Consider the following 16,411-nt stretch of genomic DNA (forward strand, 5'->3'; position numbering starts at 1 on the left):
TGAGCCTGGCATTCTATCCACTGAACTACTTACCCACCCCAAAGTTATATGTTTTTATTTTATGCACCTAAAAATATTCTAAAAAGGCGATCTAGGTTTCAGCTTGGGAGCCAGGAGGAGGGTACTTAATCCCATGAGGCACAGGAACCCAAGTGATCTCACCTAGGATGAAGGCAGAGAAGAATGAGCAGCCTGTCAGAAAAACAGTATCAATTCAGGAACTAAAGAGTAATTCAGGTACTCAATTCAATAAAGATAAGTAGATTTTAAAAAATAGCAATTAGTATCAAAAATCATTGGGGGTGGGGGAAATCAGCTAGGTGGTTCAGTGGATTAAGAGCTAGGACTGGAAATGAGAGGTCCTGGGTTCAAATATGGTCCCAGACACTTCCTAGCTGTGTAACCCTAGACAAGTCACTTAATCCTATTGGAAGCAAATTTCTTTCTCCAATGTGTTGCCTTTTTTTAAATGTCATCTCTCAGTGACCTGGAGGTCAAATACCACTGAGTAAATTCAGGCATAGATAAGCCCTCAGAGAAAGGAAATTATAAAACCAAGGAACCAATGAGACAGGAAATTGATTCCACAGGCACTGCCCCCTGGGTGGCCCAGGCAAATTAAGAAACTAGATATGATGGAGAAAACAACTTATAAGGGGAGATCCAACAGGAAATAGAGGTCTTTGCCTGAGCATGGAGAGTAGAATGGACTCTTGTTGGAGTTCAGCTAGAGGCCCATAAATGGCGACCACAGATTGGAAAGTTAAGATTCCCTCTACTTTCCCCATACCTTTCCCTATCTCTACTCCTACTTTAGTTTAATAAATTTATTAAGCTACAAACAAACTTAGAATTTTAGATATTACAACCCCCCTTTTCTAGCCTTTAACACTCTTCTGCCTTGCAACTGATAGTTGGTATAAATTCTGAGATGTAAGGTAAGGACACAGTTAGGGGGATAAGGGATTTTGGAAAGGTGAATAGAATAAGAATTAAAAGGTAAGGGGGAAGAGACAAACTTTACTAAGGAAACTGTTTATAATGAAATACGGTTATCAAAAGGCAGCCTCCCAGACCCCATGTTAAGAGAAGCCCAGGTCTAAGGATCAAGATCAATGCTGCGTTAGTTACCTACTGCTTTTTTGCTGGTGTCAAATCCTGAAAATAGATCCAGTATTTTGAGATCCTTGAGTATGATCAAAGAAATGAAAATGAAGAAGCTAAATCTGAAGTCTTATTAAAAGTAAAAGGAGCAGAAGATGGGGTTATAGTGTTAGAACTGGAAGGTGCCATAGAGGCCATCTAGTCTAACCTCCTCCTTTGACTGATAAAAAGCTGAGGCTCAAAGTGGTTCAAATAACTCAAAGTCACCTGTTTAGTATGTGCCAGAAGCAAGACTTGAAGTCTTCCCTATTCCAAGGCCAGCTCTCTGTCTGCTAGGCCACATGGCCTTTGCTGGGTTAGCCACAATGAGAAAGCTTACCGCTTCTTTACACAACTTCATGTCTCCTGGGGAAGACAGCATGCCCTCCATGACTTTAAGTGCTCTGTCCAGATAGCCGGGGGTCCACATCAAGGGCATATCCCGGAATACAGCTCGCAGCCCTTGGCGCAATTCCACTTTCCCTGTTGTACAAAAGAAATAAAGATGAGAGAGGAATGTTCACCAACCTCAGCTGCAGCTGCCAAAATCTTACCCATCCTTTGAGGCTCTCCATGAACGCTGCCTCCTTCAAGAGGTCTTCCTTTCCTGCTCATCAGGTCACTGCCCTCTTCTCCATAATAACCAGTGCCTACTTGTCATATGGTACATCCTCCCTCTTCTGCCTTACACTGTAGGTAAGCTTCCTATGAGTGTCCTCATCTTGTTGGCCCTATTACAGTCTTACTCTCCTGAAAGGAAGATAGAGACTTAGTCCAGATCTTAAAACTTAGCTGTTGCTACTGGAATGCTGAGGATCTGGATGGAGCTGTTAGCTGCAAAGATAGCAGAAGAAAAGGAAGCTTTGGCTTCCAGGAATATATGCCCCTAATTTGCTTAATGAATGGATGCCTGTCCTCTAAAGCTAAAGAAAAGGAAGCATGGGCAATGCAGATTAGGCATGCTAGGAGCTCTGTCAACTGTGACAATGTTGTTCTCCCCTCTACCCCACTCATTGTTTTTAAAACTTCAAGGACTATGCATAGGTTCTACATAGGATAACGACTTTAATAAATACACAAAAATCTTAACACATTTAATGGAATTACATCCTTAAGACTTCTTTTTCTATTATGTTTTTCATTGTTTTTCAGTTCTGTTCAACTCTTTTGTGATACCATTTGGAGTTTTCGTGGAAAAGATTCAAGAGGCTTGCCATTTCCTTCTCCAGCTCATTGTACAGATGAATAAATGAAGGCAAACAGGGTAAAGTGACTTGTCCAGAGTCACATAGCTAGCAAGTGTCTAAGCCTAGATTTGAACTCAGGAAGATGAGTCTTCCTGCCTACTAGTCTAGGATTCTGTCCACTGAGCCATATAGCTGCCCTCTATTATGAACTAACATTTAGTAAATTGTGTTTGCTTTGTAGGAAAGGCTTCTATCAATCTCAGAGTTCATCAGATTTTTTCTCTATTATAAACTCCCTCTCAGTGAGTAAGATAAAATAGATTCCTAAGACTCCTCCCAGAATCTAATTTTCTGATGCTGAGTAAAATTTAACTTGTGGCAGGCTATCCCATGTTTGACAGATCAGTAAGGTTTTTTTCCCCAATGTAAACTCTTCTGTGTTAGGACCCCTCCACCCCCCCACACCCCAAAATAAACCTGTTGTCCTTGTTGACTTTGTAATATGAACATACAATCAGATGAAATCATGCTAAGCCATTTTCAAATTTCTATTAGGCTGGCCATGACATTCAGTTAGGGATATTCATTTAATAATATACTTATGGGGGGGGCTGCTGGGTGGCTCAGTGGATTGAGAGCCAGGCCTAGAGATGGGAGGTCCTAGGTTCAAAGCTGGCCTTGGACACTTCCCAGCTGTGTGACCCTGGGCAAGTCACTTGACTCCCATTGCCTAGCCCTTACAACTCTTCTGCCTTGGAACCAATATACATTATTGATTCCAAGATGGAAGGTAAGGGTTTAAAAAAAATATATACTTGTGGTCAATTTATACTTCCTTAAAATGTATCCAGTTACTTGTTCTACCTGAACCATGTCTGCCCTAAAAAAAAAATTTGGACATAGGGCCTGTCAGTCAGCATTGTGGAGTGGAATGAAAAATGGCTATGGATCAGAGCACCTCTGTTCAAACCCTGTTCTGATACTGTGTGACCTTAAATAAGACTTGTACCCACCACTACTACCACCTCCCCCACCCAAGACTCAGTTTCCTCATCTATAAAATGAGAGGGTTGGACTAGAGTCCTTTCTAGCTCTAAATCTATGATCCTTAAGTGCAAGTGTATTTATTTTTGTTTAGAGGGCACTTCAGTAAGAGTGACTTCACAGCCTTCCTCTGGAAACTCATTCTTGTACAACAGTGCTATGACAAGAAATCATCATTGTTCACCTATATCCTCGAGGCTGCAGGTAAGAAGACACTATTTTTTACCTTGTTAAAAGTCTGCCCCTTCAAAAAAATAAAGAATCTTCTGTCTAAAGGGCTCCAAATCCAGGTTCAAATCTGGAGGGAGAGTGTCTGGTACTGGAAGGGAGCCAGTGAGTTATTGGCTGAAAATGCGGCCTGGTGAGTGGGCTTGGAGGGGAGGCAGGCTAATTGCAGGATACCTTTGGCAGGGGAGAGTTTGGGATCAAAAGGGAAGAGGGCCTTTGTCCTAGAAGGTCTCAGGGGCCTATTCTATATTCCCCCTCTGGACCTTCCTGACATCTGCCCTCCTTTTAGAAGAGGAAATATTTCATATGATAAAACGAGATGTGAGCATTCTGGGAAAACAAACTCAGTATCTTCATATATAGTTTTTCCTAAGGCCTGGTCCTCCTGGGGTGACCATGGAGCATCAAAACCAGGGGACTGATGACGGGGCTGGCCCAGCCCAGGCCTAATCACAGGACTTTTTTTTTTTAAACTTCTTAACTAAGAAGGAGCATCTGAGAAAACCACAGAAGGAAGCACATGTACAATGCTTATCAGGCCTCGGTTAAATTTAGAAGTGCAAGGTGCTTCAGGCCAGAAAGCAGCCGTGTCTCTCACTCTTAGGAAGATAGCTTCAATTGTTGTTGGCAAGGTTGCATGATGCATGGCATGGCAGTAAATAGCTTTTGATCAGACACCCACTGGTGTCAAGGGATCAGGGCTGTTGCCCCAAGACAACAAAACACATTTTCTATGACCCAGTAGCTTCCTGAATAATCTATACTATGTAAAAGGTCCTTTATGCCAACCTGAGGGCAAAAGGGACAATCATTACCTAAATCAATATTAGCAGGGGAGTAAGGGAGGCATGAAAAATGTGTTATTTAAGAAAATAGCCAACTTTGAGACCTATTTTGGGGGACTCTAAAGTTCTTTCTCTCTATCAGATTCCATCAGAATCATATTCCATAGCGTGCCAGCACACATTTAATTCAGAAAGACCACTTTCAAAACAAGTCAAGTTGTGATACTTTGGAAGTCTTTCTGAAAGCTCAAGTACCACCAGGGGAAGCAGAAGGGCCTGTGGCCCAAAGTACACATTTATGTAACTGTCTTTTTGAGGCCCCTATTGGGTTGGGTTGGAAGAATATGACTATTTTTATCCTTCTTTCCATTAGGATAGGGATTTTTTAAAAAACACCAGAAGCTGGTGCAACTTGTATGTAAACAATTTCCTGGGGCCCAGGTTTTTTGTTTTTTGTTTTTTGGTGAACAATGGGAAGAATGTACCAGGATGAAATCTGAGTGTGAGGAGATAGGATGTTCTATTTACCTGTTTGTATTTCCTTGTTAGGAGCAGCTAGGTGGTGCAGTGGATAGACTGCTCAGTCTGAAGGTGGGAAGATTCATTCTCTTGAGTTCTGAGTTCAAACCTGATCTCAGACATTTACTAGCTGTCACTTAATCCTGTTTGCCTCAGTTTCTTCATCTATAAAATCTACAAAATTAGCTGGAGAAGGAAATGGCAAGCCACTGGAGCATCTTTGCTATGAAAACCCCTAATAGGTCAATTCTTAATAAATTTTAGAACATGCTATGAAATGTTAGATCTGCAGGGAACCTCAGAATCCTTGATTTCAGTCACTCTTCTTTTTATAGGTGAAGCAAGAGGTCTTACTAAACACAGGTCTCTTGAACAAATCCAGGGTTTATCTTTGTTGCTGTGGATGTTATTCATCATTTCAGTCATGTTCAATTCTTTGTAACTCCATTTGGTGTTTACTTGGCAAAGATACTGGAGTGTTTTGCCATTTCTTTCTCTGGCTCATTTGACAGATGAGGAAACTGAAGCAAACAGGATTAAGACATTTGCCCAGGGTCACACAGCTAGTAAGTCTAAGGCCAGATCTGAACTCAGGATGATGAGTCTTCCTGTTTCCAGGCCTGGCACTCTGTCCACTGTGCCTTTGGGTGAACTCTATAGAATCTTGCTATATTATAATTTCCTTATTTTAGATTTCTGTGTGTTTGCTGTTCTGGTATTACTCTCAGAGCTCAGCTCTGAGGGAAGGGTAACTTTTTTTTTTTTAAACCCTTACCTTCCGTCTTGGAGTCAATACTGTGTATTGGCTCCAAGGCCGAAGACTGGTAAGGGCTAGTCAATGGGGGTCAAGTGACTTGCCCAGGGGCACACAGCTGGGAAGTGTCTGAGGCCTGATTTGAACCTAGGACCTCCCGTCTCTAGGCCTGGCTCTCAATCCACTGAGCTACCCAGCTGCCCCCGGAAGGGTAACTTTTAAACAAAATGAGGAAAAATATTCTTCTCTTTTCCAATGTATCACATTGACTCATTCTGGAGAATTTAGGGTTGCCAGAGCTCTATCTCATTTACCACTATGGGCTAGTACTGCTACATTTTAAAGAAGACCAATAAAGACCTCAGCTCTATTAATAGTGCATGTCTATGTCGGTGAGCAAATGTCATACTGGATTTTCACTGGAGAACTTAAGTGGGATTATTAGGACACTAAAAGAATGATGCCAGTTATGTTATCAGTGAAGAAAAAAGACACATGAATACAACTCACCCAGAAGTGCATAGCCATACAACTGTGAACTCAAGTACACAGGGTTCTCCTGTTTTAGACCCAGTAGTAACAAGGATGCTCCAAAATTTTTCTCTTCCTCCCACTGCAAGAAAGCACAAGGATAAATGCTATTGGTAAGCAATGTTGACTTGAAATGCTCACTGCTTAGTCACACACACACACACACACACACACACACACACACACACACACACACACTCACTGTATAAATGGAGATTTCGAACCCTATATTTAATTCCCCAGAAGTCCTTGGTATTTCCCAGAATTCCCTATAATCTCTCCTGAGTCTCCCCGTTGGTGAGATCACAATTGGTATTTAACTGGCAATAATACCTCCCATGCTCTCTTCCTTTGCAATGATGCAGCAAGTATAGTGGTAAGCTAAGTGCGGGGATTTTAAATGGGCTAATAATCAGCCACGGCATGTGGTTTTTGTTTTGTATCTTCTTTATTCCTTTATGTCTAATGATCCTTAATAAACCTCATAAAATATAATATTTTTATTATTAGAAATATAATTTATTTTTTACAACACACACGTACCTATGAAAGAGCAAGCAATTGAATTCTTACACTATTCAGTAAGCATGAGAATACCTGCCCTTAAAAGCTTGTTAAAATAAATTCAACCATTAGAATACATTTAAAGGCATATGCACCTCTCAGAAAAAAATGCAAACAAATTAGGTAACTAGAAACGCTTAATAATCATTCCTTTCACCCTCAAGTGCAAAATTATAATGGACTAAAACTAAAGCCAGTTTGATAAGAGTAAAGAGGAGGTGGAAAATGAAGCAAAAAATACAAACAACATCTCTGTCTCTGCCACTGATCCCTAAGAGCATTAGCCAGGGGACTCACTGGAGACACTATGCCACAGGGGATGTGATATCAGACTTCCCAGACTGGCAGAGGTATGATGTGATGTAGTCAGTGCTAAGTCAGTGCACATATAAGAATCTGGGCTAACTGGATAAGCAGCAAAAACCAGGATACACAGATAAACTCATTCTGAGCTGGGGATGCTGCTTGGCCATTAGGAATATGTCAGAGAAATTGATAGTGCTTTCAGGATGTAATTTTGGCCAGAGCAAGAGAACTAAGGTTTCCAGTGCCCTTTTACTGTTCTTGAACATCTCTGACCTTTGAAAGGTCTTACTTTTATCAGTGTGGGCACTCTCTCTGGCAATGTTGATATCAAACTTTTTGTCCAAGCTATACCTGTTTCATGATTTGCACTGGCCAAAATAAATAAATAAATAAATAAACAAACAAACAAACAAACAAACAGATAGATAGATAGATAAATAAATAGATAGATAGATAAATAAATAAATAAATAAATAAATAAATAAAAAGCATCATTTGGTGGCTGAACCTTTTGGAAATAAGTGAGCTACACATTTAGTTAAGTTGGGTCTCTGGAAGGTATACAATCTATCCCTGGTCCTATAGCCAAAGAATTATCCATTCATAAGATCATAGAATGCACATTTCATAGGCATAGTCTCTAAGAGCCTAGTGTTGTTTCTACACCACACTGGCATTCTTTAGATCTTTCAAATTTAGTTTGCTAACCCCTGGTATAATTTCTCATGCTTCCTCAATATCTGAATCAATTATTTTGAAAGGGAAAAGCATTTTGGACTTATGAACTTGGAATGGATATGTGATTAAGTCTATCTAACAAGTAGGCCATTTGGTTTTCAAAAACAAACCATACCCAAAAATGAGATATTTCATTTATAAAATGATTGATTAGTGAGCCTAGTAACATTTTACTTTAAAAAAAATCTAGTTATTAAATGACAAATTTTTGCAATAGGGACCCTTTATTTTCTTGCTCTGAGAGACAAGGTATGACAGCAAAATAGAAGGTAAAAAATAATAATGGGATTTGAAAAACTCAGAGCTGCAAGTAAATAGCTAATTATTCTAGACTTTCTAAAACATCAATGACTCAGAGGTAATCTTAAATACCAAAAACACTTTACCAACCAGTTATCTGCAGCATCTCATCTTTTAAAGAGCCTAGTCTTTCCTGCCAGTCAACTTCCAGTTTTCTGACATTTGTAGTCAACCTGTTTCAATTTTTACAATGTACGGAAGTGACAGGCAAATTCAGTCACTCACTCAAGGTTGTTCAGTTTCCTAAGGTATTGGATTTCTATTTACTCAAAACAGCAATAAAAGAAATCTGTTTTCTCTTTCCAGCTTAATCTTCAAGTTTATGGATTTAAATGCTTGCCATTCTTATTCTGTTGGCATCCATGGTTTGGATTTTTTTCAGCCTCAAAGAGCTTTAATGAGGGACACTTACAGTGAATTCTGACTTCTTTGCCAGACACTGGTACAAAACATAAAGTGAAAGCAGCTGAGTGGAGGGTGTGTCAAAGTCTTCCTGCAGCATGATCTGGAAAACCACTGCTAAAGCACCTGGCAAGGGAACCAAGTTAGGACAAGAATGAATTGGAACCTCAAATAAGACCATCAATGAGTGTTTAATAATAATTCAATCAACAAACATTTGCTGAGCATTTACTATGTGTTGGGCAATATGATAAGTGCCAAGGATTAAAACAAACACAACCCAAATATTCCAAAACCAAAACCAAACAAAACTTGTTTTTGCCATAAGAGTTTGTTGTTGTTCAGTAATTTCAGTGTGAATTGAATTCAAGACTTTATGACTCTAGCCTGGAGTTCTATCACTGTGCCACATTTCCAATAATTCTATGTTTCTAATAATAATTAGGTGGCATGGTAGAAAGAGCACTGCACCAAGAGTTAGTGTTCTAAGACTTGAGTTCAAATGTGACCCCAGGCAAGTCATTTAATTGTTACTTGCCTCAGTTTCTTCACTTGTAAAGTGGAGATAATAATTATACTTACCTCCCAGAGTTATTGTGAGTTCAAAATGAGATATTTATAAAGTATTTTATAAACCTTAAAGCACTATATGCTAGTTATGATGAGGACTCACAAAAAAGATGTTTACAGAAGCAACCCAGGACCCTGACCTCAAGAGGCCTGGGAATAAGTGACCCATAGACCACGTACCTTGCTCCTAGAGTAGCTATTGTGGCCACTGTCCAATAGCTACCATTACAGAGATGAAGCCTAGCAACTTCCTCTATAGCTGCTACAGCCCTCACGTTCTCAATAGTCATAGCTCCTGCAATGTTGTATTTCTCTTGTTTGGTCATAAATTCTTTCTTTATCCATAGATCTGACAGGGAAACTATTCCATGGTCACCTAATTTGCTTATGGTATCACTTTTTATGTCTAAATCATGTACCCATTTTGAATTCGTCTTGGTATACAGTGTAGTTTTTGCCAAACCGCTTTTCAGTTTTCCCAGCAGTTTTTGTCAGAGAGTTCTATCCTCCAAATCAGGAACTTTGTATTTATAGAATGCTAGATTATTATAGTTATTATTAACTGCATATTATATGTCTAATCTATTCCTCAGTAATAATTCCTATAGAAAATTCTTGACACCAAAGTCTTTGGCACTGTCAAAAGATTTAACAATATGAACACAGATGTTTTGTCCATGGAAATGACCCTGTCATTTATCTAGGGGCCAGTGGGCTCTTCTAATTTGCAGTCCAAATCTCATATGTGTGTTGTCTTCCCTCTATTGGACTGTAAGAAAATTTCAAATACCTTTTGGTAAAGTTATCTAACCTGTCCAGGTCTTAGTTTCCTCATATGTAAAATGAGGGGACTGATTTGAATGGCCTCTAAGGTTCCTTAAAGCTCAAATCTATGATCCTTGGCTAGAAAATTGGTGCTTGAAATACAAGGAGTGGATGATTCAGTTTACAGATAAAGAAGAAGGGAGAAGCTCTTTCATAAATCTCAAGTCCTTGGGGAGAAGAACCTAATGCAAACAAGATGTTTGTTTCCACAGAAATGCTGGTCATAGGAGACCACACCATGAGCAATTTTATCTTCCTTGGATACTCAACAACACAAATGAAAGTCAAAAAGTTCAAACAGTCCCCCCTTTAGTAACACATTCTCAAGTGAGTAGATACTAACATTGATTTTAAAATTCAGTATTTGCAAAACAGAGATGAATGTCTGATCACTAATGAGGTGGTTTGGTTTCTCATTTTTTTATATAAACATAATTATAAAGAGATTTGTATTTAATTGCTGCTGTTCATAGTTAGGAACTTTTACAAATGATGAGGAAGAACTTTTTACATTCTATTTGGCAAATATGGAAACTGAGTAAGTGATGATCAATGATCTCTCCACAGAAAGCCTCAGAATCAATCTGTGGCAAGACAGCAGCTAGAAGTGATAAGGATATACTTAACAAAATAAAGCCAAGCTAGACATTCAGTTAAAAAAACTTATAAGAAGTTCATTATTTAATTCTTGAACAATACTATATTTTAGTGAAACTAGGATCATGTTTTCAAAAATTTTATTTCTCCTGTGCTCTTTTGGCTTAGATTCTCAATTTTAAATGTTTGTATAGAAAAATAACAGCTCTATAGAATTTCTGTTGTTTATTTTATAGTTTCTAAAGGATGGTAATAACAGATAATTAAAACAAATAATTTACTCAGTGCTTTACTATTTCCAAAGTCAATCTCCTTAGTAAGCAATCCCTAAATGTTTATTAAATGCCTGCTCTATGCTTGGAACTGGGCAAAGCCTGGGGATACAAATAAAAGAATGCAAGAATCCCTGCTCTCAAAGTTCTTATATTCTAACAGAAACACATACACAAGTATAAGTGCATACAGAATAAATACAAAGTATTTCAGTCAGTTAAAAAGTACATATTGATCTGGCAGGCACTATGCCATATTGGAGATACAAAGAAAGCAAAACAGCAGTAACAATTCTCTCTCCACCCCCAGGCCCTGGAAGAGCTCAAAGTCCAAAGATAGAGCGAATATATAAACAGCTATATACAAACTGAATAGATGCAGGATAAATTGGAGATAAGGGCAGCAAGGTAGTACAGTGGACAGAGCTGGGCCTGGAGTCAAGAAACCGAGTTCAGATTCAGCCTCAGACACTAGCTATGTGATCCTGTTTGCCTCAGTTTCCTCATCTGTAAGATGAACTGGAAAAGGAAATGGCAAAACCACCTGAATATCTTGCCAAGAAAACCCAAAATGGCGCCATAAGAGTTGTACATGATGGAAGATGGCACAATGTCAAAGCTGGAGATAATCTGAGAGAGAAGGCATTAAGATATGGAGGATTAGGAAAGCCTTCTTGTAGAAGACAGGATTTTAGCTGGGACTTGAAGTTAGGGAAAGCAGGAGGCAGAGGTGAGGAGGGAGAAGATTCGAGGTGCCAGGGACAGTGAGTGATTGGAGTCACGAGATGGAGTGTCACGAGCAAGGAACAGTATGGAGGCCAGGGATGAGGTATCCCTCATGAAGATGGGAAAGAGAGTGAAAAGAGGGACCGAGTGACTCGGGGCTAAAGGTGGGGATCAGGAGAGGTTTCATATAGAAGGTGCTGCATGATCTTTGTCTTGAAAGAAGAAAGATTCTGTGAGGTAGCTATGAGGAAGAAGAGTATTTCCCAGGCACAGGTGATGGCCAGTATAAGAAGACACAGGAGTTTACTGAGGAGGGAGCGACATCAGGGTTAGATCTGTATTTTAAGGAGAATCATTTTTGCAGCTCATGAAGAATGACCTGGAGCAAGGAAAGACCTGAGACAGGGAAGATAATCAGAAGTCCACTGCAAAAGTCAGCAGTGTCAAACTCAAATAGAAATGGATCCCTTGAGGCCCCCATAGTCTTAGAAAGCCACAATTGAACATCATCTTCATTGTCCTATATTTTATTTGTTTTGTTAAACATTTCCTAATTATAGTTTAATTTCATTTTGCTCAGGAGTTTTGGGTGTCCAAACACCTCCTGTCTAGAAAAGAGGTGAAGAGGGCCTCAAATAAGCTAGTGGTTTTACATGTAGAGAGAAGGGGCTGAATGAAAGAGATTTTGTGCAGGAAGAAATAACAAGATTGATAACTATATAATGATATGTGGGATAAAGTAGAGTGAGGAATCAAGAAGGTTACAAACTTGGGAGGTTGGGAGAATGGTGATGTGATGCCTTCAAAAGAAACAAGGAAATTTTGAAGAAAGATGAAATTTTAGGAAAAGATAACCAATTATGTTTAATACATTTTGAATTCGAGATGTCTCTGGGACATTCAGTTGGAAATTTCCAAAAGGCAGTTGGTGATATGAGGCTGCCGTTTGGGAGAGAAACTTGGGGCTGGGGTCATCTGCAGAGAGATGATATTAAATCCACTTGTACTGATGAGATCACTGAAAAACAGATTGTAGAAAGAGAAAAGGGGGCCCAGACAGAACCTTGGGAAACCCTCAGAGGAAGAAGATGGTGATACAGTGCCTGAGAAGGAAAAGTCAGAGAGAAGGAGAAAATCCAAAAGAGAAGATCATGAAAACTCAGAGAGCACTACATATCCAGGAGGATGTATTATTCTCCAAGGTATCAAATGTAGTAGAAAGGTTAAGAAGGATGAAGGCTGAGAAGAAGTCTATTAGATTTTCTTCTTGAGAAGCCTTGTGGCAAAGGTATTGCAAGTATTGTTATTTCCATTTCAGAGATGCAGAAAATGGGATTTAGCAAAGTTAAGAGACTTGCTGAGTCACACAGAAAATGACAGAGAAGGAACTAGAATCTGAAATCTTCTGATTTAAGTGCTTTGTCCAATTAGACTGGAGAATCTTATTCTGGGCTCTGTGAACTTGTATAAAAAAAATACTATTTTGCTAACTATATGTCAATAAAATTTGTTTCCCTTAGAATCTTACACATATTTTATGCAGTTAAAAACACCATTCTCAGGGGTAGGTAGATGGCACAGTAGGTAGAGCACCAGATATGAAGTCTGAGGTCCTTGTTTCAAATGTGACCTCAGACATTCCCTAGCTGTTTCACCTATGGCAAGTCACTTAACCCTATTTGTCTAGCCCATACCCTTCTATATTAGAATTATTACTAAGACAGAAAGAAAGAGTTAAAAAAAAAACAAGGTAAAATAAAACATTCTCAGAAGGGGTTTGTAGGCTTTATCAGATTGATAAAGGGGTTCCATGACAAAAAAAGATTAAGAACGTTGCACTAGACAAACATTTGCTCTTTTCCATCCTAACAATATTAATCTAAGAATAATACCCTAAATGTTTACTCTAAATTATGGTAGTTTTCACCCAAAATTTAATTTAAAAATTTTTTTATCTTTAATGAAATATTTGATTTAGGTATGAAAAAGCATTCCCTTAACCCCAGCTAAGTTTTTTATTAAAACAAGGTAGGGATCAACTCCTCAATTCCTACATGGCATTGGATCTGAGATTTGCTATTTATATATTAAAAGGGCCATACTAGATTAAAAAAAGTACATGAAGTCAGTTTTAGTTTGGGTAAATGAACATGATTCAAAACTGGGCAAACAACAGACACATATAAAAAGAGATAGTTACTTAATTAAACCTAATTAAGAACATGAATCAGTGGCATTGAAGACAGATATTTCTTTAACATCTATGTTGCTGAAGAGATAATTATGGAAGGAATAATTGAGATGCAGAAATATGACTGGGAAAGAATTGTCCAGGATTCAAAATGCTAGTAGTATTGCCACTTTCTTATTCCAGAGGGATAATGGGTAGGAGTTTAGGGATGTAGTAATTGTGCTCCAAATCAGGGATGAGGGAAAGGTAAAGAAGGAAAGAATGGGGTCCCAATATAGTGCAAATTCAATTCAACAAATATTTATTGTGCTCACTACATAAGTTCCAGGAGTTGTGCTGAGCCCTAAAGATGCAAATGCAAACCATAACAGGTCTTGCCCTCAAGGGCACTTTTAGTCTAGTAGGCAGAGGACATAGAAAATTAAATATAGACTTCCAGCTAAACATGGCGACAGTCTAGACACAGGACTCTTCCTCTCCTCAGCACCTACTGATACAGACTACCACAAAAGACCAAAAAAACTAACTTCATATGAATGAAGGGACTCTACAGTAGGGCGCAGCATTGAAGTTACGTGAGATTTTGGCATTTCCACACTAAAAGGGGGGTGAAAAAGCTCCCACCAAAATGCCCTTCCCCACCCCACCTATGGAGCCAGGCAGAGGAAGCTCATGCTAGAATCAGTGAGTGAGCAAGGGGCATATCTGGAGTGAGCGAGATGCACCTCTGGGTCCTTGGCAGCTGACTAAGACCACTGAGGACCTAACCCCAGCAGGCTCAAGAGTGCAAATCGTGGGCTCTTGTGGCAAGATAGCACAAAGAAGGGCAGCAAACAACAGAAGCTGTGGAGATTTGAGAGCTGGCCTCAGGAAAAATCCTTGCTCTTTAACTCCATAAACAGAGAGCCTGCCCACCTCACTCAGATTTCTGACTAAAAAGGGAAGAAAAAACCCCCACAGTGATGGCAAATAGTGCCCAGGAACAACAACATCCCACCACCAAGAAAAACAAGAAGGGTTTGACCCTGGAAATTTTTTACAGAGGAAAAACCCAGGCTACAGAGGAAATTCAAATAAATGCATCAAAACTTTCCCCCCAAAATGGTAATTGCTCACAAACTCTTGAAGAATTTAAATTGGACCTTATCAAAAAGACGGAAGCCTTCTGGCAAGAAAAATGGGAAATAGTTCAAAGTGAACATAACAGTTTAAAGGACAAGAACTCCCAATTGGAGAAATGGCTAGAAGCCACAAAAAGCAGGATAGATCAAACCAAAAAGGAAAACCCATCTTTAAAATTCAGAATTAGGCAATTGGAAGACAATGATCTTGCAAAACAGCAAGAGTTAATAAAGCAAAGTCAAAAGATTGACAAAATAGAAGAAAACATAAAATATCTCACTGACAAGATGGCAGATCAGGAAAACAGATCATAGAGAAACAATTTGAGAATCATTGGTCTACTTGAAAATCCAGAAATAAACAGAAATACTGACATCATACTACAAGAAATTATCCAAGAAAACTGCCTTTTCTGATGTTCTGAAAAAAGGGGGGAAAATATACATTACAAGAGTTCATAGAATACCCTCTATACTAAATCCTCAAAAGACAACTCCCAGGAACATAACTGCCAAATTCAAGAGCTTTCAAGCTAAAGAGAAAATTCTACAAGAAGCCAAAAAGAGACAATTCTGATACCAAGGAGCACCAATCAGGATTACACAAGATCTGGCAACTTCCACACTAAAAGACTGCAAGTCTTGAAATATGATATTCAGAAAGGCATGAGAATTGGGTCTTTAACAAAGAATCACCTATCCATCAAAACTGACTATATAATTCCAGGGGAAAGTATGGGCATTCAACAAAATAGAAGATTTTCAAGTACTTGTAAAGAAAAGACCAGAACTAAGTGGAAAGGTTGATATCCAAATACAAAGATCAAGAGAAACATGAATAGGTATATAAGAAAGAGAGGGGAAAGGGGGAAAATGTTTTTTTTTTTTAATTCAAACTTTCTTCTTTAAGGGCTTCAATAAGATCAAATTATTTATACTAATATATGGGGAAAATGTTATTTGTAACTCTCAAAAAATATTCGCTATTATAGTAATTAGAATAATCATTCACAGGAAGAGATTGGGGTAATAAGTGCTATAAGATTATATGCAAAAAAAAAGGGGGAGGAGGGTTAGGGAATTGAGGGAATTGAGGATGGCACCAAGAGATACTTGAAAAATAAAATAAATAGGATAATCTTTATCATACAAAGATACACATGGGAAGAGGAGAGGAAGAATAGTCTTATAAGAAGGAGAGGAAGAAAGTGCTAATAGGTAATATTTAAACCTTACTCTCAAGGGAAATTCTGAGAGGGAAGAGCATCTAGATCCATTGGGGTCTGGAATTCTATCTTATCCTACAGGGAAAGTGAGAAGGGAAAACTAAGGGGGGTAGGGGGTAGGGGGAACAAAAAGGGAGGGCAAGAGAGGGGGGAGGGAACTTAACGGATCATAAAAAAATAAGAAGGGAACAAAAATGGAGGGGCAAGAAAGGGAAGCATATTAAGGGAGGGGATTAGGGGGATTAACTAAAGTAAACCAGTGGTTTAAAAGGATATAGCAAAAGAAGAAAGGACAGAACTAGGAGAGGATATAAAAATGCTGGGGAATACATAAGTAACAATCATAACTTTGAATGAGAATGGGATGAACTCACCCATAAAA

General features: G+C 38.8%; 1 protein-coding gene across 1 annotated transcript in view; it reads right to left on the reverse strand.

Moving 5' to 3' along the window:
* MRPS27 (mitochondrial ribosomal protein S27) overlaps positions 1-16,411 on the reverse strand; it is a 152,682-nt gene that overhangs the window by 12,163 nt on the left and 124,108 nt on the right. Inside the window, exons 7-9 of the mRNA XM_001363004.4 lie at positions 8,512-8,627; positions 6,171-6,273; positions 1,484-1,626 (exon numbers count right to left, since the gene is read on the reverse strand). Coding sequence (XP_001363041.2) covers positions 1,484-1,626; positions 6,171-6,273; positions 8,512-8,627 — 362 coding nt within the window. The remainder of the gene's footprint in view (positions 1-1,483; positions 1,627-6,170; positions 6,274-8,511; positions 8,628-16,411) is intronic.

The sequence above is a fragment of the Monodelphis domestica genome, chromosome 3 (assembly GCF_027887165.1).
Source record: "Monodelphis domestica isolate mMonDom1 chromosome 3, mMonDom1.pri, whole genome shotgun sequence".
Taxonomy (NCBI): Eukaryota; Metazoa; Chordata; class Mammalia; order Didelphimorphia; family Didelphidae; genus Monodelphis; species Monodelphis domestica.